General features: G+C 34.4%; 1 protein-coding gene and 1 long non-coding RNA gene across 6 annotated transcripts in view; both read right to left on the bottom strand.

Annotated features, from left to right (window-relative positions):
* Positions 1-22,029, bottom strand: part of LOC123695762 (galactokinase-like) — a 43,821-nt gene that overhangs the window by 20,390 nt on the left and 1,402 nt on the right. Inside the window, exons 2-6 of the mRNA XM_045641683.1 lie at positions 19,648-19,812; positions 18,136-18,319; positions 14,533-14,659; positions 13,544-13,669; positions 3,269-3,450 (exon numbers count right to left, since the gene is read on the bottom strand). Coding sequence (XP_045497639.1) covers positions 3,269-3,450; positions 13,544-13,669; positions 14,533-14,659; positions 18,136-18,319; positions 19,648-19,812 — 784 coding nt within the window. The remainder of the gene's footprint in view (positions 1-3,268; positions 3,451-13,543; positions 13,670-14,532; positions 14,660-18,135; positions 18,320-19,647; positions 19,813-22,029) is intronic.
* On the bottom strand, positions 8,152-13,464 carry LOC123695765. 5 transcript variants are annotated; one of them, XR_006751965.1, is made up of 2 exons: positions 12,982-13,464; positions 8,152-8,513 (listed from the first exon to the last, which is right to left on the bottom strand). It is a non-coding gene; the product is annotated as an uncharacterized LOC123695765 (long non-coding RNA). The 5 variants fall into 5 exon arrangements; XR_006751966.1 differs by having other exon boundaries at positions 8,152-8,510; XR_006751969.1 differs by having other exon boundaries at positions 13,078-13,464.

The following is a 22,029-nucleotide window of genomic DNA, read 5'->3' as shown; positions in this document are numbered from 1 at the left end:
GTGGCATATGTAAGAAGCGAATGGAATAGTACTTGTCATGAACCGGTCATGGCAGAAGGTAACTGCTTAGTGCTCACCGTGAATAATGATTATAGTATAATTTGCTCTTATAGACCCCCTAGCTTCACTAACCCTTATCCCTATCTACAGTCACTAGATATAATATTACAGCAAATTAACACTAAAAATATTATATTCACCGGTGATATTAACTTGGATACAATAAATGATAATATAAGTAACCATACCAATGAATACTTAAATCTTATGGCAATGCATGGTCTCCTTCCAGGTATCAACAAACCAACACGGATTAATGCTTGCCTTGACCATTTCATGATCAAAACTGCAAAACCCTGCCATACTGCTACTTTGCCAGAACTTACCGACCATAAGCCTATTATTCTTTTCATCGATGATCCGTCACAAACAAAAACACAACCTAAAAAGACTTGTACAATAGACATGCAAAAACTAGATATATTACTTGAAAAAAGACCTTGGTTGAATTTTAAATATTATGACATAACGGATACTAACATTGCAACAAAAATACTTCTAACCTGTATAAATGACGCTATTCGAGAGAGCACTAAAGATAATAAGATCCCAAAAAATAAGCAAATATTAAAGCCCTGGATTACACCAGGGATCCTGAGGTCAATAAGAAAAAGAGACGTATTGCACAAGAAGATAAAGAAAAACCCTAATGACACCGAGATGCGTGGCAAATACTTACGCTATAGAAACATCTGCGGTAAAATTCTAAAAACACAAAAACACTTATATTATAAAACTCAATTAATCTCAAATAAAGGTAATATAAAAAAGACTTGGAATACGATCAAAGAAATCTGCAATATTCACAAACGCAAAGATAGTACACATAATTTACTCTCACTAAAAACCTCTCCAATTGAGTCACTTGATACAACTAACACGTTTTTCGCTAATGTAGGGCAGAATCTAGCGAATAAGATTATTAAAACTATTAATTGCTCCGAATATGAGCTCACAAGAAAGGCGGTCTGTAGCAATGGGCCTCTGCACTCCATGGCTTTCACTCCAACGGACGTCTATGAAGTAATCGCTATAGTCAACTCTCTGAAAACCAATAGCGCTCCTGGATGGGATGGCCTAACAACAAATATCCTTAAAAAATTTTCACACATTTTAGTCGAACCTATAGTCTTTTTGTGCAATCTCAGTCTTAGTACTGGCGTCTTCCCGAATCTGCTTAAAAAATCAGTTATAGTTCCTATCTTCAAGTCTGGTAACAGTTGTGAACCATCCAACTACCGTCCTATCTCTCTGCTTCCATGTATCTCCAAGATTCTGGAAAAGATCGTCTCAAAAAGACTAGTTAACTTCCTTGATAAGCATTCCATTATCTCAAAATTTCAGTTTGGCTTCCGTTCGGGTGTCTCTACAGAAGACGCGACACTAAGACTCACTCAACTTATCACCACCTATTTGGATCGAGGTGAGAAATGCCTTGGTGTATTTCTAGATCTCCAGAAAGCATTTGACACGGTGTCTTCCAGCATTCTCATTACGAAATTACAAAATATCGGCGTAAGAGGAGTAACTTTAAATTGGTTCCAGAGTTATCTGACTAATAGATCCCAGTGTGTAAAGGTTGATGATATATTAAGCGGTGAGGTGTTCAATTCAGGTTATGGTATTCCGCAAGGAAGTACCTACTATTGCTCCAATTTTATTTCTTATTTACATAAACCCACTTTGCAATTTGTCTATTCCACAAGCAGATATTACCATGTTCGCAGACGACACGGTATTGCTATTCCACCATAAGACATGGCCCGAAGTCAAAAAATCGACTGAAGCTGGTTTAACCGCTGTATCAAAATGGCTAGAGGACAACCTTTTATCCCTTAACACTAAAAAATCGAATCTGATATGTTTTGCCAAAACCAAAATTACCCTACCAAAAAGTGACTTCAATATTAGAATTCATACATACCCCTGCAATAGACAGAGTCTGGAGAGTAACAGTTGTAATTGCCAAAGCCTAACACGTGTTGAACAGTGCAAATATCTGGGTATACAAATTGATCACCATCTAAGGTGGATACCTCATGCTAACTATCTAGCTACGAAAGTTCGTCGATTAGTTCATATATTTAAAAATCTTAACTCAGTAGCTAACAAGGACATCCTTATACTAACTTATAAAGCCTTATGTGAAAGCGTTCTTCGTTACTGTATTTGCACGTGGGGAGGTATGGCGAAATCACACCTCCTTCCAGTTGAACGAGCACAAAGGTGTTTAATTAAAGTCGCGCTTAAACTGCCATTTAGACACCCTTCGGTTGAACTTTATAAAGAAGGACTCTCTGAGCTTAGTGTTCGTAAGTTGTACATTTTGTGTCTGTTACAAAGATATCATATAGGAACTGTTCCCACCTTACAGAAAGGGAATACACGTTATGAGAGATGCCCTGTTCCTTTTTTTAAAAGTAAATTTGCAATAAGGTCGTTCGAGGGACTTGCCCCTCGAGTTTACAATTTGTTAAGTGAAAAACATAAAGTCAAAGCTCTCAACAGGAATATATTCAAAAAAACGGTTTTAACCTGGCTTAAAAATTATGACTATGACAGTCTTGAAAATTTAATACGTATTTAGATCATTATTATAAATACTCACGTACACACACACACGCACACACACACACACACACACACACACACACACACACACACACACACACACACACACACACACACACACACACACACACACACACACACACACACACACACACACATTCACGCACAACTCTACTCATATTTATACATCCATCCATACACACACTGTTTGTTTTTGGACTTTGGATTAGCTTTTTCTTAACTTCTTAAATTTATGTTTTAATTCATGCAAGGGATCAATACTAGGGAAGGAACAGGTCCCCTTAATACAGGTTATACCTAGTAAGGGGGCCTGAACCCCAATCCAATATGACAAACTTATGTATGAATTCAAATAAAGATTTTATTTATTTATTTTATTTTATTTATTTTTTTGTTTGTTATATGTACCAACATACACGTATTAAGTTCGACACTTTATACGTGTCGTTCGTTCGTTCATTATAACGATGCTTCTAGAAGAAGAATAAATAAATGTTTGAGTTTGAAACACAGCAAGCTGTCATGATTTCCAATCATATCTACCATAGTAGTCATGCCACAAAAATTCATGCATCCCTACATTTCAGTTAGAGGTATAGAAAAAATATAAACCTACCCTCAATATCCTCACAACGAGCGTCGCGCAACGACTGCACCTTCAGTAGGCTCGCGGCCTCCGTGCACTGCGCACGTCTCAGCGGGTACTCGCTGCCTGTTAGTTGATGTTTTACGTTCGAATTGACTACTAGTATCACTGTGTCGTCCGCCTCGAGTGGTATTTGTTTTGCTTCTAACGACCTTTAGAAAACAAAAAATAAATTATTTTCATAAATTAAAATTTTATTCAAAATATCATGGTTCGGGATTTTTTTCAAAAGTAAAATATTTATAAGTTATATAATTAAAACTAAAATATGTTTGTACGTTTATTTTATTTATTATATTGTTGTAATAAACAAACACTAAAACATTGATTCAATGAAGTCTTAATGAATATCCATAGGCTTTACAATCCTGGTGGGTTTCAACCATGGTTTCAACTTTCATAACACTTTATGTCAATAGGGCCAAATATAGCTCTTAATTTATGTAAAGCTAGAAAATTGAATCAATAATTTGGGACTTGGATTGTTTGTTTTTTTTTTATTATTTTTATTATTTGTTAGATATAAAAATAATAACATAGACACATATTTACGCAACTGGACATAATAAGTAATACAATATAAAGTGTCACGTGATAACAAATCGTGGAAAAAATATTTTATTATATTAATATAATAAATATTTTTGAGAACAGACACGCGTGGGCAACATATAGACTAAATAATAAATAAAATATAGATATGTTAACTTCTTAAATAAATAATCTATACTAATACAAATTATAAAGCTATAGTTTGTTTGTCTATTTAAACGTGCAAATCTCAGGAACTACGTTTTCGATTTGTAAAATTATTTCAGTGTATGATAAGTAGTACATTTATCGAGAAAGGCTTATAGGATACTAGTGGTCCGCTCCGGCTTCGCCCGTGGTACGTATTTCGCAATAAAAGGTAGCCTATGTCCGTTCCCGGGTATCAAAATATCTCCATACCAAATTTCATGCAAATTGGTTCAGTAGTTTAGGCGTGATTGAGTAACAGACAGACAGACAGAGTTACTTTCGCATTTATAATATTAGAATGGATATATCATCGCAGTAAGACCAATAGGAGCGGAGCAACGCCAGTAAATCCGCGGGGCACAGCTATTCTCTTACTACAACATGAGTAGAAAGGAGTTCAATGCTCGAGTACTTTGTTATTATCATCTCATATAGAATCTCACAGCCTAAGAATTTGAAATTATACACGAATTATTTAGCAAAAGGCTTACTCTGTTCAATCTGGTATGAAGAGAGTGGGTGTTAAATGTGATCCCTTATAGAATAATTATAATATGGAGTGTCAAGGTCAGTGACTTTATTGTAAAAAAGCCTTTGTACAAGGTACAAATGTCAGAAGTGAAACTTCTTTGCTATGCTACGTTCGCCCTTTCTCACTTTCACTTAATAGGTCTCTGTGCCTCTTCACATATTCGTGACGGTAATATCTATATTATCCATTCCAACCTTGGTCCGAAAAACCATAATATGATTGACTAGCTTCCGCCCGCGACTCCGTCCGCGCGGAATAATTAAGAAAAATTAAGATTTATTTTTTTTCTACGTATTTTTCCGGGATAAAAAGTATCCTATTTTATGCCCAGGATAATAAGGTATAATTATACCAAGTTTCATCAAAATCGAACAGTTAGTTTTCACGTGATGCCTGAACATACAGACAGACAGACAGACAGACAGACAGACAGGCAAAAATTTTTTTAATCACATATTTGGGCTTGGTATCGATCCAGTAACACCCCCTGCTATTTATTTTTTCAATATTTTCAATGTTGAGAGTTACCTGTCTATGGCCTTTCTTTATACTATTTTAATTCAGTCAGAGTCGGCCTAATATGTCGATTAAAGAAAATATTTAAGCAGAATTTCTCGCTTAACTTTCTCATTTATCATGTTAGTATACTATAATAATTGTGACAAAAACAATTGAAATAAGGTTTCATTCGATCGTGCTGAATACTGTTTGAAGAGATCAACTCTATCGATAACTCAATCCTTTGATCCTCTTCTTTATTTCCTACGTCACGGTCCAAGAAAATAAACGCATTCCGCACCGTTACCATTTATGTTTAGTTTTTAGAATTTCTAGAATTTTCGTGTAAAAAATAAGTGTGTCCCTTTTTATCTTTTGTTATTGTTATTTTTTGAGTTAGTGTGTTTTAGATAATATATGCTTATATACAAATAACAGGAACAATTGGGTTTTATTTCTTGAAATGACAACATTTTTTTAGTAATTTGTAAGAATAGTTAGCATGATAATCTGAGCAGAAATGCAATTATGAAAAACATTAAATTTTTACGTAATTTAAAAGCTATTTTCGAATAATATTTTGGTTATTTTATGTATATCAATTATATATTATAGAGGTACATTATTCCACCAAAACCTTCAAATTATTACAACATTTAGATAAGATGCACCTCTATAATATGATCATATAAAAGCTTACTACCACTAATAAGTTTTAAAAATAAACTAGTAGCGCCGAGGAAAACCTATTAGCACGATACTAATGTGCTAACAAATACAGAAAATTAACTTCACACTTGACACTGGAAAATTTATAGGGAAGTCTTGTAAAATTTTCCAGTAAAACTCCTGAGTTTTAAACTTTATGAAAACTTATAATTTAGAAGCGCTAATACATAATAATATTTGTATATAGATTATAGTAGGTATTTTAGTTATCTACACTAACATTATAAAGAGGAAAACTTTGTTTGTTTGTTTGTTTGATTGTAATGAATAGGCTCATAAACTACTGGACCGATTTTGATGAAATTTGGCACAGACAATCTTTAGACCCTGAGAAAGAACAAAGGCTACTTTTTATTACGAAATATGTACCACGGGCCAAGCCGGGGCGGACCGCTAGTTTTGCATAAAGGCAACACAAGTTTTTCCTCTTTTTTATTACTATCAACAAAGTAGTATTATAAAAATTGCTACATGCCTTGTATGTGTAATCTCAGCTTTATAAACTAAGAAAATGCTTATTTATTCTGAAGTACATACCAAACTCCGTACATCTTATAGTGTATCCATTTGCAAACTAATGTTCTGAGTAATTTTTCGAAGAAATAAATCGATGGATAAAACAATTAAAACTAAACTACAGGTATTTACGCAGAGTAAACAAACACATGTAAACGGTTCAGGATTTAGTACTAATACCTTTTCAAACAAACATTCAGAAACCGAACATTTCTGAAATATCAACATTTCATCGAATGTGTTAACGATGTTTGGTGGATTCTCGTCCAATTAACCAAATATCAAACGCTTCAGTCCTAGTCCTATTTTAGGCAGCGCGTGTTACTGTCGGAAATGATAAATCTCGAGAACAGTTGAACCGATATCGTTAATTCTTTTAAGCTGCAATAGCTTCTATCGCGGGCGTTGAGCGCGGGGACCGAATCGAGAAATTCCGTAACGAAAAAACCTCACGCTCCCCACTCCGACGGGCGGAGGTGTGGCTTGAAGGCATAGCATGCAATAGCTTTACCGCGGCAGTCCCCGAGTGACACACGTCTTTTTTTTATAATATTCCCTTGAAGTATGAGGATGGTTCTTATGGATAGAAAACAGAGAAATATTAGTCAAAATACTTACTTTATTTCTATGTTGCCAATTTTCTAGCATGAATACCTCTTTTTAATTAAATTTACATATCCTTCCTTAATATTTTACTAATTAATCTTATAAATATGAATCATGCATGCATATTTCGATTATAAACACCAAAAGCCAAGATATCTAATAAATTGGTAGTTATTAATCAGTGGTTTGACTTGAGTCACTTTAAAAGTTTAAAGGTAACAAAAAAAGACATAAAACAACATAAATAAGTCCTTTTTCAAGCAAAGTTTGAAACACTTAGAAGGCTACAAAAAATAGACAGCATATAGCCACGAAAATGGGGCAGTCCTTTCCAAACCTAAACACAGAAAATTTACCACCAAAATATAGAGTGTTACAAAAGATCCAGAACCTTCTAAATTAAAACTTTACATTAAAACTTACACGAGCGAAGAAAGTAATAATAAACTGCACGCCAAACAAGTGAGGGTAGTTGCTAAAATACTTAATTACATACTGTGTCAACAAGAGACTGTTTATTTTGATAAGCCACAAATGGCTGTATGGAATTCTTATGTGAGACATGTTGTGCAAATAGGGGATTTTATATTGTGACTTGCCTTTTGCTTTTTTATTTGGTAATATACTTATTACTAATACGTAATACATATTATCTACACTAATAGAGTTTGTTTGTTTGAACGCACTAATCTCAGGAACTACTGGTCCGATTTGAAAAATTCTTTCGGTGTTAGATAGCCCATTTATCGAGGAAGGCTATAGGCTAAATCATCCCGCTAAGACCAACAGGAGCGGAGCAATGCTGGTGAAACCTCGGGGCACAGCTAGTCTTTAATAGAAAGACATTAGATTTAATTTCAATAAGTTCTGTCGGAAGTGGTTATTTTTTCACGATTTTTCTGACATAGAAAACAATGACAATTATAATTTTAAAACAATCAATCATTTTCAAAATTAGATTATATTATACTTATAACCATACTAGTGGTCCGCCCCTGCTTCGCCCGTGGTACATATTTCGCAATAAAAGGTAGCCTATGTCCTTTCTCGGGTATCAAAATATCTCCATACCAAATTTCATGCAAATTGGTTCAGTAGTTAAGACGTGATTGAGTAACAGACATTGTAGACAGAGTTACTTTCGCATTTATAATATTAGTATGGAAAATCTAAACATGTGTTCTTCAGTAACAAAGTTCGTTTCTGAAGATTTTCTCTAATTATATTTACATAATATTGATGTTTTGCATTAAAACAAAACATGTATTATGTGTCGAATAAAACACACAGCGTTGGATGAAGAAAGCAGTCTATGAATCCTATATATCTCTATGCAAATTGGGTCACCTTACCAAATATCGATGGATCTTTCACCTCACTAGCAAGAGCGCGTCCCTAGTATGGCATCTGTCATCATCGCCTTTGAAGCGCTGTCATCTTCCAAGCTCCATAGCATCTTCATCAGCAAGCAGTAAACTGCAACGCTGTGTGTTTTATTCGACACATAATACATGTTTTGTTTTAATGCAAAACATCAATATTATGTGTCTTTCTAAAACACACAGCGTTGGATGAAGATGTGTTTGATATCTGCTGGTGAAGAAAGACATACAAACGCTATGTTGAAAATAAATTATCTTGTTAATATTGTAATACCTAAGTGCTGTATTAACAACTTAAATTTCATTCCTTACAGAATGTTAAATGAACCTGTTGTATTGTAAAATAAAGTTATATTTTAAATTCTAAAAACAATACAAGAGGGTTATGTAATAACAACAAAAATTGTTTTTCTTTCATATTGTAAGAACTAACCATATAGGTATCCTCTAAATTTTAAATTATTCTCCTCAGATAATCTTCTCAATAAGCCAATACTAATGAACTAAGTCTTAGAACCTAAGAACTGCTTAATTATTTCTCTATATCTTTGATACAAATCAAAGTTCAAATAATAACATAAAAATAAAATTTTAAAAATTATAACTCAAAGGAAGATCAATGTCACCAAGGATAAACAATGGAGCCTCTAAGGCTAAATACTACAGTAAATAACATCTGTATATAAAATTACTATAATAAGCAATGTTAACACAACTGTACCTTAAGCATTAAGCATGTTTGTTACACATTGATCATTACTATGATCTTAAATTAATTACACTGAATTAAATAATAAATTAAACAGTTTCAGGTTACCTTAAAGTAAACCAGACTCACTGGCACTGGCTAAATTGACTGATTGACAGTAAAACTTTTATAATTGACTGTATGGTCCTTCCACTGCCTCCACGGGTTGGTGCCCTTACCACATTCTTGAAGCCACTGCTGGACAGGGCTGCTACGTTTACTGTCTTTAAGATCTGGAGGGACCTTAACTAGCCAGAGATAAAGGTTTGTGTTGCAAGGTTAAAGGGTCCGCCCCCTTTATAGATAAGAATCAATTATCTACTTTTAAGATTGAAAATCAGTCCTTTGTTACTTGAACCAACCTTTCCACATGGGTCACTGGGCATATCTATGTGTCTGAGTTTCCTCACAACCGACCACCTGATGGATAATGTGTTGTTGTATCCATTTAGTATCCAAATTCAGGTCAGGTTATAATCTTATCTTGCTGTGATAAAAAACTGTATTTTGAGGTTTTCAGAAGTCATGTTCATGTCATGAACAGGGTCAGCTTGCTTATGATAGACTTAAGCCAATTAAATAGAATCCCTGTGTACTAGATTACATGCATTCTTTTTTTTTTTTTTTTTAGCATTGCATTATGAAAGTCACCTCCTGCTTGGAGGGTCATATGTTGGCACTGTGGAGGGGCACCACTACTTAACTGCTCTTTCTCCTTTGCTTTACAATGGGCTGTTTTCTCCCCTCCCCCCCCCCTTTTCTGACTGAGCAGTTGGGGGGCCATAAGGCCGTAAGGCCATTCACCAATGGTCTGAGTGCTCATGACTTCCGGGTCAATAACCATATATAACCATAATAGTCAATAACCATAAGCCATCTTTAGGCGCTTGACATTGAGTTGCGGAGAAATGCCCGTATATTATTATTATTTATTATATCAACCATAAGCCACCCTTGGGTGCTATGTATCTGCCCCGGTCCCGGGGTGCGAGGTGCGCTAGTGCACTTGGAGGATTACCCTTGAAAGGGAATATTCAGTCTAGGCGTCAGCTCCATCAACGACTGCAGATGTCGCAAAATTCGGAGCAGGCTTTGGCAAATATGCCTTGGCACTAAAGCATTCCTTTGGGTAGCGAAATGGTCCATATCAGGAGCTTCCGAAATATTATATTTCCTGTTGTACAAGGTAGGAGAAGCCACTCCGGTACAGGTTGATTTCTTGAGAGGCAATCTAAATCAAAGGCCACTTAGGCGTCCTGGAAGCGTGCCAAGAGTTATTCTCAACTTTTCAGCTAGGTACAGTTACTCAGTTGTAAGAGCTAAGAGAGTCAGCAACCTTTGTATGTGGGCGACCAAAGTCTGATTGATAGCTTGGGCTACAGGATGTGCGCCCCTTGCAATTTACTCAGAAGCACTTTTATTGCATATCTGGTACACGACATATAAGTCAGAAGTTCTAATGCCAAGTCCCCTGCTTCCCTCTTCATTTCTCTGACAGGTAAGTACTGTTCAGATGTCCTACTCAGCCCGCATCCGCGGTATCTGTAGTTAGGAAGTGAGAAACTTGTTCTTTTACAAAGACTATTACATTTCTGTTTATGTTTCTTTTCCACAACTCTTAAGTCTTGTATAGCATGTAGAGGGAAAGCCTTTCTCTCTTGGTCTGCTGTGCGCGAAACTCTAGAGAAATACCTGGAGGCGACAACTGTACAGTCCTCTCAGTGTTAGATGTCTAGAACTGTCTGCAACTCTTATTTAGTGCAAGACATGGTCCTTTTAATGACTACCACAGTATGCTCTATCTTTGAGGCTTTTGGGACTGGCAATAACACAGACATTTCTATAGTATCACACATGAGGCACAAGTATCCAGTCTTACAATGTACACTTTGTAATTGATGTGCCAAACCTGCCTTCCCAAAATCTCTATGGTCTCCGGGACCTGTAGAGTTAATTGGAACAATCCTTGTAGACGAAAAGATAATTGTCTAACTAGAAGGCTGTAGCTCATTCTGTGGCTTTACTAAAATCTCCATGGTCTCCGAGACCTGTGAAGTTAAATTATTAGAATAATCCTGATAGTTTAACTAAATCAGAGAGCTGTGGCCCTTTTTGTGATTGGAGTGCCAATCAAGCTCTACCAATATCTCCATGGTCTCCGCGACCTGTGAAGTTGAATTGGAATAGTCTTGTCAATCAGGCTTTACCAAAACCCCCATGGTCTCCGCGACCTGTGAAGTTGAATTGGAATAGTCCTGCCAATCAGGCTTTACCAAAACCTCCATGGTCTCCGCGACCTGTGAAGTTAAATTGGATTAGTCATGGTAGACCCAAAAGATAATTGTCCAACTAAATCAGAAGGCACTTTATGTGGCTGTAGTGCCAATTAAGCTTTTCCAAAATCCTCACAGTCTACAAGACCTGTGAAGTTAATTTTGCAACGGTCTCAATAGACCAAAACTTAATAGCTTAAATAAAACAGAAGGAGGGCACCTCCAGCCTGTAGGGTCTCCGCGACGATTTGAAATGGCTGCCATATGCAGGCAGAAAATAGGCCAATGATGCCTGATTGTACAAGCCAATCCTGGCCTTGTGAGAATCTCATTACTGTTACCAATGATGTCTAATTTTACAAGACAATCCTGGCTTTGTAAAAATTTAATTACCGTTATAATCTGTGATATGTATCAAAATTACCTGGTTAATACCTAGGTGTTTAGGTGTCTCAGGTTGAATATCAACCTGGCGGAGCCATCAGCTCTTATTGCCAGAAGCATATCTGAATGTAAGTATGGCATATATTTTTCTGGGTCTTTCTGGACACAGTTCTTTCAGCATAACCATACTAAGCTAATCATGGCTAAGGACGCCTTGTACATATTTTCAGTACATATTTTTGTAGAAGATACAAATAAAAAATACAAAGATTTTGGTTACTTTACTGTTGATATTATAGAATTGTTATCACACCTGAGTGTTAATTTTAAGGCAAGCTCTTTCACTTAAGTAAGAAAGGAACTAGATAAACAACATTATCATCGGTAACATTATAACCAAGAATGATCTCATTCAACTGTTCGGGGATACAGTAAATATGGGTCCTTGATGATGATAATGTATATAAACATATCTACCTCTTATAATCTGCAATGTCTATTTCTTATGATTTTTCACTACTATTCAAATAAGTACCCATAGAATCAAAGCTTATTCTGGTATCAATTGGCTATGAAAATAAGCTCCTTATGTTAAGAATTATTTACCGTAAGATAAATTAGGTAATCTCAACTTGCAGTAATAAGTAGCTCCTACTGAATATTGTGTGAGACTGTTGCTCATATTATACACTCTATATCATATCCTATAATAAGTAATGTAAAATCTATATGTGACATGTATCAATATTGAAATAATATTAAAATAGTTAATTAACAATTTCTTCTCTTTAGAATATTGTGATAGACAGGTTTTGTAACTAACTATCTAAAATCTAAGTACATCTTAATTGTCTTGAATTATTTATGTAGTCAGTGGGCACTAAGTAGTAGGTACTCACTTTTGTTGAGGTAGTTACAATTGAATGGTCTAAGAGATTGAGATGCCTCACTACCTGCTGAGTGCTGGGGCTCGTTAGCCAGAGGAGATCACGGTGGATTCCTTATACCTAAGTACCTTCTACCTAGGTAGCCTAACGCTATTTCACAAGTCTGGTTAAAAGCAATACTTGACACAGTAACCAATGTGCCTGTGTATGATAAAGAAACCCGATGATAATGTAGTGATCTCATTATAGGCATGCATTGTGTTTTATTAATTACCTACATCTAAATATTGATGTATTTGTGTCAAATACTGTGAAATGTATACCACGTGCTGGATGAAAATCTATGCACGAGTCCGGACATGTTCTGACAAGTTTGATTGTACTTACGGAATTTCTCGTCTCCCGGTCTCTTGGGCAGTGACGAACCATTACTTCTCTCGTCCTCCGAGGACGAAAAAGAGTTCCCGCCACTATTATACATACCAAAGCACCGGTTTTCGAATTTCCTTCCGACAACGTGGTCTTTTGTGTTTCATATTGGAACTAATTCCGTTTTTCACTAGAAAAACACTAAAATTTAACGCGTGTGTGTTTTATCACACTTAATATTCGAGAATTATAATTATATATATTCGAATTCGAGAATTATATTCTGCGCGATGTTATTGCGCACGAATTCATAAACGCTATGGAGCTTGGAAGATGACAGCGCTTCAAAGGCGATGATGACAGATGCCATACTAGGGACGCGCTCTTGCTAGTGAGGTGAAAGATCCATCGATATTTGGTAAGGTGACCCAATTTGCATAGAGATATATAGGATTCATAGACTGCTTTCTTCATCCAACGCTGTGTGTTTTAGAAAGACACATAATATGTTATTCTTTCATATATTTTAAATATACTTTATTTCTAACAAAACAAAACGTGTAGGTATTACTAAACTTACCTACAATCAATAAGAAGAGCGTGGTTCTTCTTTCCCAAGGTCACAATGTATTGGTCCATAATGCCGCAAGGCATGCCCGGGAAGTCGTGCTCTGCTTTCTGGCATAATTTGGCTTTTTCTATAGGGCTGGAGAAAAAAATATTGTTATATTATACATGAAAGTATAATTCATGTAGGTACGTACCTAAGGTTTAAAAAAAATGTGTGCGTGTACACACGTAAGAAGTGAAACTTCTTTATGACCTTATTTTTCAACAAGTGATAACTGCGTTAAAAACAACCGACTTCAAACTTGCACTTGCAAAATTTACAAATACCTACAGACAAAAATGCTCATAAAATAAAAACTACTGGGCCTATCCGAATAAAATTTTTATGGGACCAATTCGACACCATCCCGCATCGAACAAAAAAAGAATCACGTAAATCGGTTCAGAAACCTCGGAGTAATCGGTGTACATACATAAAAAAAAAAAAAAAAAATATACCGGCCGAATTGATAACCTCCTCCTTTTTTTTGAAGTCGGTTAAAAAATAATTTATTATATGCAACATTACATAAATACGTCGAATCACGCGTGGTAGGGATAAGAAAAAGATGGCGCGTAACGGAAAAATGTCACGCGTAACGAAAAAATGTTACACTAAATTTTTTTCCAACCCCGATAAAGAAGTTTCACTTCAATAGTAAAATGCCTTTGTTAAATAGGTAAATACGCATTTAAATCCGTTGAAAAGAATTGATTTTCTAAAAACAGTGGTACTTCGGAATTTAACATACTTTATTATGCATATTACAATAAAAAGACATTTTTCGAAACTGGTTTAATAAATTACAAAAAGTACAAATATTTCCTCTTACTAAAGGTGCAAAATGATAGAGAAATAGAAGTACAATATTACTGATACGATTTGTAAGGTGGTATACCTTACAATCGTAATCGTAGAACTAGAATAATATCGAATGAACAAATGAATTAGGTACTTACTCAACACTTTTTCCCGTAAGAGATTCGAGGAATGTGAAAAAGGCAACTTCTAAAGACGCACTACTCGACACCCCTGAGCCCATCGGCACATCAGACACTATCATAGCATCAAACCCACAAACCTTCACTGAAAAAACGAAAAATACATAAGGAACAGATATAATATAATAAATAAAATACCTACACACGTGTCAGTAGTGAAACTTCTTTAGCAAGATTCAAAGATACCAAAATCGTGCCCTTACTTTCCTATGACGTGACGGTATTGCCATGACACGACCTTCAAGTTTTACTCTCAACGCGCCTAAAGAAGTTTCACTTCAAAAATTTCCGCCTCGATAAAAACAAATGCCTATTGAAGTGTCTATGATGTGATGAACTTTGAGAAGAAATAAATAAGCGTAACAATAAAATAAATAGTTCCTTCGAAGTAAAATTGAATAGCATTTTATGAAATAATTTATATAATTTCGAATCATGTTATTACATTTGGGTACATTAAATGTGAACAAAGAAGTGCCAACAGGCTTAAACTTCCATTACTCATCTATTCAATGAATAAATGTAATATTTTACATAACAGTAATGCTTATTTAATACATCTATACTATAAAAATGAATCGCAAAATGTGTTGGTAAGCGCATAACTCGAGAACGGTTGATCAGATTTCGTTAATTCTTTTTTTTATAATATTCCATAAGTACGAGGATGATTCTTTATGGAGAGAAAACGTAAACATGTACCACGGGCAAAGCCGTGGCGGACCGCTAGTTAATAATAAATATCTACCTATACACTGTTATAATATGGTTATAATAAAGAGGAAAGATCTGTTTCTTTATTAATAATTGTAACTCCGATTTAGAAATTTCTTTAACTAACAGAAAACTGCATAAAATCTCATATTTATTTATTAGTCACTAGCCTGCGGTTTCACCCCCGTGGCTTTGCTCCTGTTGGTCGTAGCGTGATGATATATAATAGCCTATAACCTTCCTCGATAAATGAGCTTTCTAACACCGAAAGAATTTTTTAAATCGGACAAGTAGTTCCCGAGATTAGCGCGTTCAAACAAACAAACAAACAAACAATCAAACAAACAAAAAACTCTTCAGCTTTATAATATGTATTAGTATAGATTTAGCTTTATTGTATTTCCTAGACCTACTATTGCGACTTTCTAATCGAAAAGTTAATTTTGGAACATTTCTAAAGGCCAGTCAATAAATCCTGTTCTATAACTGTATACATTTCAATTCGTACCAATTGAATTTTTATACATAGGTACATATTCACTGGAAAGGGAAATTTCGTAGCGCAAAAAGTCGTCCGTGACGAAGTACTTATTGTTATTTTTCTTAGAAATTGTATAAGGCAAATTCTGTACTCTAGGACAGAATAATAACTAGTAGACTCTAGTAAATTTACGAGGGAAATTTTTGCATATTTTGGAAGTGAAACATAATTAGGCGCGTTGAAAGTAAAATTTCAAGGTCGCGTCATGGGGTTAGGCGACGATTTGGTATCTGAATGTTGCTAAAGAAGTTTCACTTCTGACACGTGTGCTCGGCACACGCGCACTTTTTTTAAAGTAGCTATGGAGGGATCCTAGGTATATTTATATTACTTAAAAAAATAATCTCGTACTTAATAAGACATGACTTTGTAGTTTGTACTATGTACCTACATATTTCAACCTTTAACAATTCACACCTCTTCATCCTTGACCGCAGCTGACCCTTTTACAAAGATTCACACTATTTTTCATGTCCCTTTTCGATACCCATCAATATAAAAAGAGCGGTCACTTTTCCGTAAAAGCCTTTTCCCTCAAGACAGGAAGACGGGTGCACGACCGGTCATTTACTGATCAAGGACAAAGGATATTGAACTTGGCTTTAATTTGAAAGGCAGATGTTTCAATTAATAGTTGGGTCATTGAATCCACGAGTATTAATAAAAAAAGTGGACTAGTCTGAGAGTTTGATATTTAATAGACCTAAAAGGAGTGGAGATGTCTGACGACGCGGTTGGCGCAGTGGTAAAGTAACTGCCTACTGAGCCGATGGTCCCAGGTTCGATCCCCGGTCAGGGCAAATATTTGTGTGATGAACTCAATTATTTGTTCTTGGGTCTGGGTGTTATTATCTATATATGTATTTATTAAATATTATATTTATCGTCGCCTAGTACCCACAACACAAGCCTTAATTTAGCTTACTGTGGGACTAGGTCGATTTGTGTAATAATGTCCTATAATATTTATTTATTTATTTATACTTAATATTATAAAGCTGAAGAGTTTGTTTATTTGAACGCGCTAATCTCAGGAACTACTGGTCCGATTTTATAAAATTATTCCGGTGTTAGATAGTCCATTCATCGAGGTAGGCTATATACATATCATCAAGACCAACAGGAGCGGAGCACTGCAGGTAAAACCGTGGGCACAACTAGTGTATAAGAAACGAATGAAAAAGTTATGATTTAGGTATTTCTGTGTCAGATTAAAAACACTTTTATTTTTCTGATAGAAATTGGTTTAGTCTTAATTTTGGATTTATCTGCTTCTGTTGTTCGTTCGTTTTTAGGATCTACATTTGACATTTGATTATGTAGTTCGTTCGTTTTTAGAGGTTTTTAGGATCTACATTTGACAAGAGATATGTTTGTGAAAATTACAATAAACAACAATTTTGTTGTCATTAATAAAACAGGGTTATCTAAACTAAAATTTTGCAACTTATTTTTACTACTTAATAATCAATCTTGGATTTATTATTATAATTATTCATAGATAATTTTAACGACTGTTTACATTATCTTTCTCGTATATTAAAAATCGTATATTATAAAAACTAATTTTCTTCACAAATATTTACTGAAAATACATTATTTTTAATTTCGTTAATATAATGCACACAAAATAACGAAATTTATTTTGAGCTAGTTCTTGGAACAATTGTTATGAATTGCATTCATATACGTTTTGTGAAGTTATTGATATCTTGGGAATACAGCCCCCCCTAGCCAAGTGGCTTTCCTGTTAGCGTAGCGTTCAATAGAATAGACTACGAATGTATGAGATTGACGTAAGCTGTAGATAAACTACGAATTTATGAGATTGACGTAAGCTGTAGATAAACGTATCTACAATGTATGAGATTGACGTAAGCTGTAGACAAACGTATCTACAGCTTACGTCGATCTCATACATTCGTAGTCTATTCAATTGAACGCTACGCTAACAGAAAGCCACTTGGCTAAAGGGGCTGGAATAAGATTTGAAGTTCGAGCTATGAGCAGTTTTCTTTTAGATAAAACTTAATTATGTTTAGGACAGTTTCTTATTTATTTTATATTTTAGAAAGCAATAAACTCGAATTGAACTTAAAATATTGTAGTTCTGTCTAAATATACTTAAATGTTGTTTTACTTTTTATACATAAAATTCTACGCGATATATGTTTTATATTCCTCACACGTATCCATATGCATAGTTTAAAAGATTTAAGCATACAAAGGGACATAGGGATATAGGGACATAGAGACAGAGAAAGCCACTTTGTTTTATACTATGTAGTGATAGTGACAATCCTTACCTGGGAACTTAGCAAGCACTCCCTTCACATAATTGGCCCAAGCTGGTTCCCCCGGTATCAGGGTCCCTGATGATGTAGCCACGAAGCTGGTCTTCAGTTCCTCACCGCTCGCCAGGATGGAGTGGACCCGGCATTCATCCAGCTTGTTGTATGCACCAACTACTATTGTTGTGAATGGTAAGGCCTGGAAAAATAATGTATTTTATTTGCCATGTTCATATTGTCATAATTTTTTTATAAGATTAATTTTAAATGTATACCAATAACAGAAAAATAAAGCAATACAGAAAAACTATTTATTTCTAACGAAAAATTCCTAAATTTTCTAAACGTAAGTGATAAAAAGCATAGGTAATTCATCTGCTATAAAATGTATATGTGCAAATCTACCAAACAGCTTAGGTAATCGACTTTGCTGCGCTCCCAAAGGTAAAAATATAAATCCATACTAATATTATAAATGCGAAAGTAACTCTGTCTGTCTTCTGTTACTCAATCACCATGAAATTTGGTATGGAGATATTTTGATACCCGAGAAAGGACATAAGCTTTTATTGCGAAATATGAACCACGGGCAAAGCCGGGGCGGACCACTAATATTATTATAAATAAAGACTTAATTTTTAAAGTTGTCGTAAAAAATATTAATGTTCTCCGCAGTTAAAAACAAAAGCCAAGTAAAATCGAAATAAAAGTTTGAATCAAATTATAATGATTGATCTTAAACGCTACATCCACCATCTGCCAAGTTGAATGTCTCATAACAATCCGTAACAGGATTAAATATTGTCATCAATAATTCAAAAACCAATAACGCCTTTTGTAAACATCAGTAATGACTTTATTAATATTGATTGTCTCGTAATTGCATAAAACCGTCTAATAAACACGTTCGCAGATTTACTCTTTATTTAATGAAAGCCGATCGTCGTCCTTTAGGTTACTCTGAGGTTCAAGGTCGTTTGTGTTTTGAATTAAACCGTTTTAAATCGCGATTTCTGAAGTGTATTGAATATTGTGAAAATACAGTCACAAAGTTTTATAGATTTTTTATTTAAAAATTTCTTAATTATGCTTAAAAAAGTATCGCTGAATTACATAATTAGTAAAATTTTATATTTTTAATACATCGCCCACATAATTATTTTCATTAGCAACAGACGTCCAAAAAATTTTAAGAAATGTTTTTGAAGTGAAACTTCTTTATCGGGGTTGTAAAAAAATTAGTGTAACATTTTTTCGTTACGCGCGTGACATTTTTCCGCTACGCGCCATCTTTTTCTTATCCCTACCACGCGTGATTCGACTCATTTCTGTAAAGTTGCATACTTATAGTAAATTATTTTTTGAAAAATAAGGTCATAGAGAAGTTTCACTTCTTACGTGTGTACACTAGTACACGTACACATTTTTTTACTGATTTACAATATTTTGTGATCATTTTTCATTGCAGATTTTATAACAATTACGTACATTTATATTTTATGCTTTTTATGTCAAGGAATAACTTACCACAGGTAAAACAAAACCCTCACAATAGTCAACATGTTCACCAATCAAATTAACGCGGCCGGGCGCGCTTGCCGCCGAAACGGGTTTGACACCGAACGTCAAAACAAACTTTTGCCGCGCTTTTTCAAGCAACGTCGCTTCGCCTTGTGCTGTCACTTCTGTCATCTGAAAGTTTTGTAATTTGTTTGTAGAAAATGGTTCTATTAGTCCATTGCAATGTTACATTTTTTAGGCCTAACCTTAGATTACAAAATAAAAGACAGATGGAGCGTTGCCGAACTAAACCGAATAATTTATCGTCATTTTCAATAAAGCTATGTGTGCTGTCATTTCACCGCTGCACTGTACGTACACGGTGCTTCTGTGTGCGTGTAATGTTGCCAGATATTGAAAAATTTCCCAAATTTTTCCCCGACTACGGAAAAAAGAGGGTTATGTTTTTCGATTTTATGTATGTATGTATAATATTTCTTTGACACGCCCTGCAGTATAAACCGTTGGACCGATTTTGAGTGGTGAGGTTTCATTGCAATGATCTGAATTATTATGTTAGTGGCGGTAGTGACGTAGGCTATATACATAAATGAGAAGTCAAGTTTTAATTTTTATTTAAATTCTTTTATTACATAAAGTACCTGCCTACTAAAGTTATATATGGACAAAGTAATTGTATTCAATTTTAAAGTGAAACTTTTATTACATCGTCTCAAACTTTTTGGTCTGTGTAGCGCATGTCGCGTGTATCGCGGCTGCCGAGTCTGTAGGTATACCTACTCGGCACGCGACATGCGCTACACAAAGCAGTGTTCGGAACCGTTCGAACAGTTTCACTTTTACCGTGGTTTCATAAAACCACACAACATTTTTTTATTAAATAAATTACATAAAAAAAGTTTCAATATTAACTATAATAATTATATTATTTTTTATTTTTCATAATATATGAATACGAATAGCGGTAGTTTTTAGTCGAGAATACGGGACATTTTATTTTCATCATATCCATCATGGAGTTCACATAAATTAAATCGCTAGCGAAAACGACTATGACGTTTTTAAGCTTTATAAAAGTAACAAAGTAATGTATTATGCTTATTAAAATAATCTTATAATGATCATGAACCTTTAGTGCACTATACAAATAATCACATTCACGATCGAAAAATCCAACAGCATTACCCTGAAGATCTTTTAACCATTTTACCGTTTTACCAATAAAAATGGCAAATTCATTTTCAAAATACTGGCAACATACGTTGAAGTTTTGTATTCCTTCATATCTGTAAAATTATTATTCGTATTAAAGAAATAAATCAGCCAAATAATCTACAGAAAACCTGTGAAACGATGTTTTATCTTTTTTTTTTGTTTTCGGGAACAAATTTTACAGCGTTTTATTATCACAAGACGGCATTTTTTTACTAAAATTGCAAACCCTTTTTGACGTATTGCATGACACTATATGCGCTATAGCACTGGTGCAGCGACGTATTTGTTTTTGATTTCGTATTTTCTTTGACAAGGGCGACGGGCGGTTGTCATGCTCCATCTGTACTTTATTTTGTAATCTAAGGGCCTAACCTTGCGTTTTCTAGAGGACGCAAATTTATTTTTTTGATGTGTAGGGGGGGTCAGTGTGAAGCTATCAAAAAAATAAAATTACGTCCTCAAAAAAACTAAACCACAAATGTAACTTTTCAATGGACTAAAAGGTTTTTTGGCGATTTGGGCTTTGATGAAACAGTTTTTCGTTTTCAAAGAAAAACTGTCTAGGTATCTATAAACTGAAAAATATACTTAAATTATTGATATGAGCGAAATGCATGAGTTTTACATTCATCATTATAATAATTAAAAGCAGACGTACTAAGTATTAATATAATTATTTAATATAATTTGAAATACTACCCTGGATCGCAATTAATAAAAATATTTCATTCTAATCGTCTCTAGCGATGTATTTCACAATAAATATGATATGTTCTTATATTTCAAGTGACCTTATAACACCTATTACATTAATTATAACATCTATTTATTTAGTTTTCATTAGTTCATTATTCTTAAATTATTATAGTATATACCTAGTACCACATAATATAATGTACTTGGTATTGTTACATTTAGTCTAAAAATAGAACGCTATCATTCTAATGCCTATTTTACTGCTACGCCGTAAAATTGACGAGACAATAAATTATAATAAGCTAATAAAATATTAAACACACCTCATATGCGTCTTAGTGAATTGAAATATTTTATGGTAGAAAGAGGTGAATGGTACTGATTCTGCATGGTTATAGGTAAGTATTCATTTATTCATGTAACAATTGAATGTTAAAATGATACCTACCAAGTTAAAAATATTCACAAGTATACAAT

Source organism: Colias croceus, chromosome 11, assembly GCF_905220415.1.
Source record: "Colias croceus chromosome 11, ilColCroc2.1".
Lineage (NCBI taxonomy): Eukaryota > Metazoa > Arthropoda > Insecta > Lepidoptera > Pieridae > Colias > Colias croceus.
Note: the sequence above shows the minus strand (reverse complement) of the source record. Positions and strands in the feature narration are given on the sequence as shown.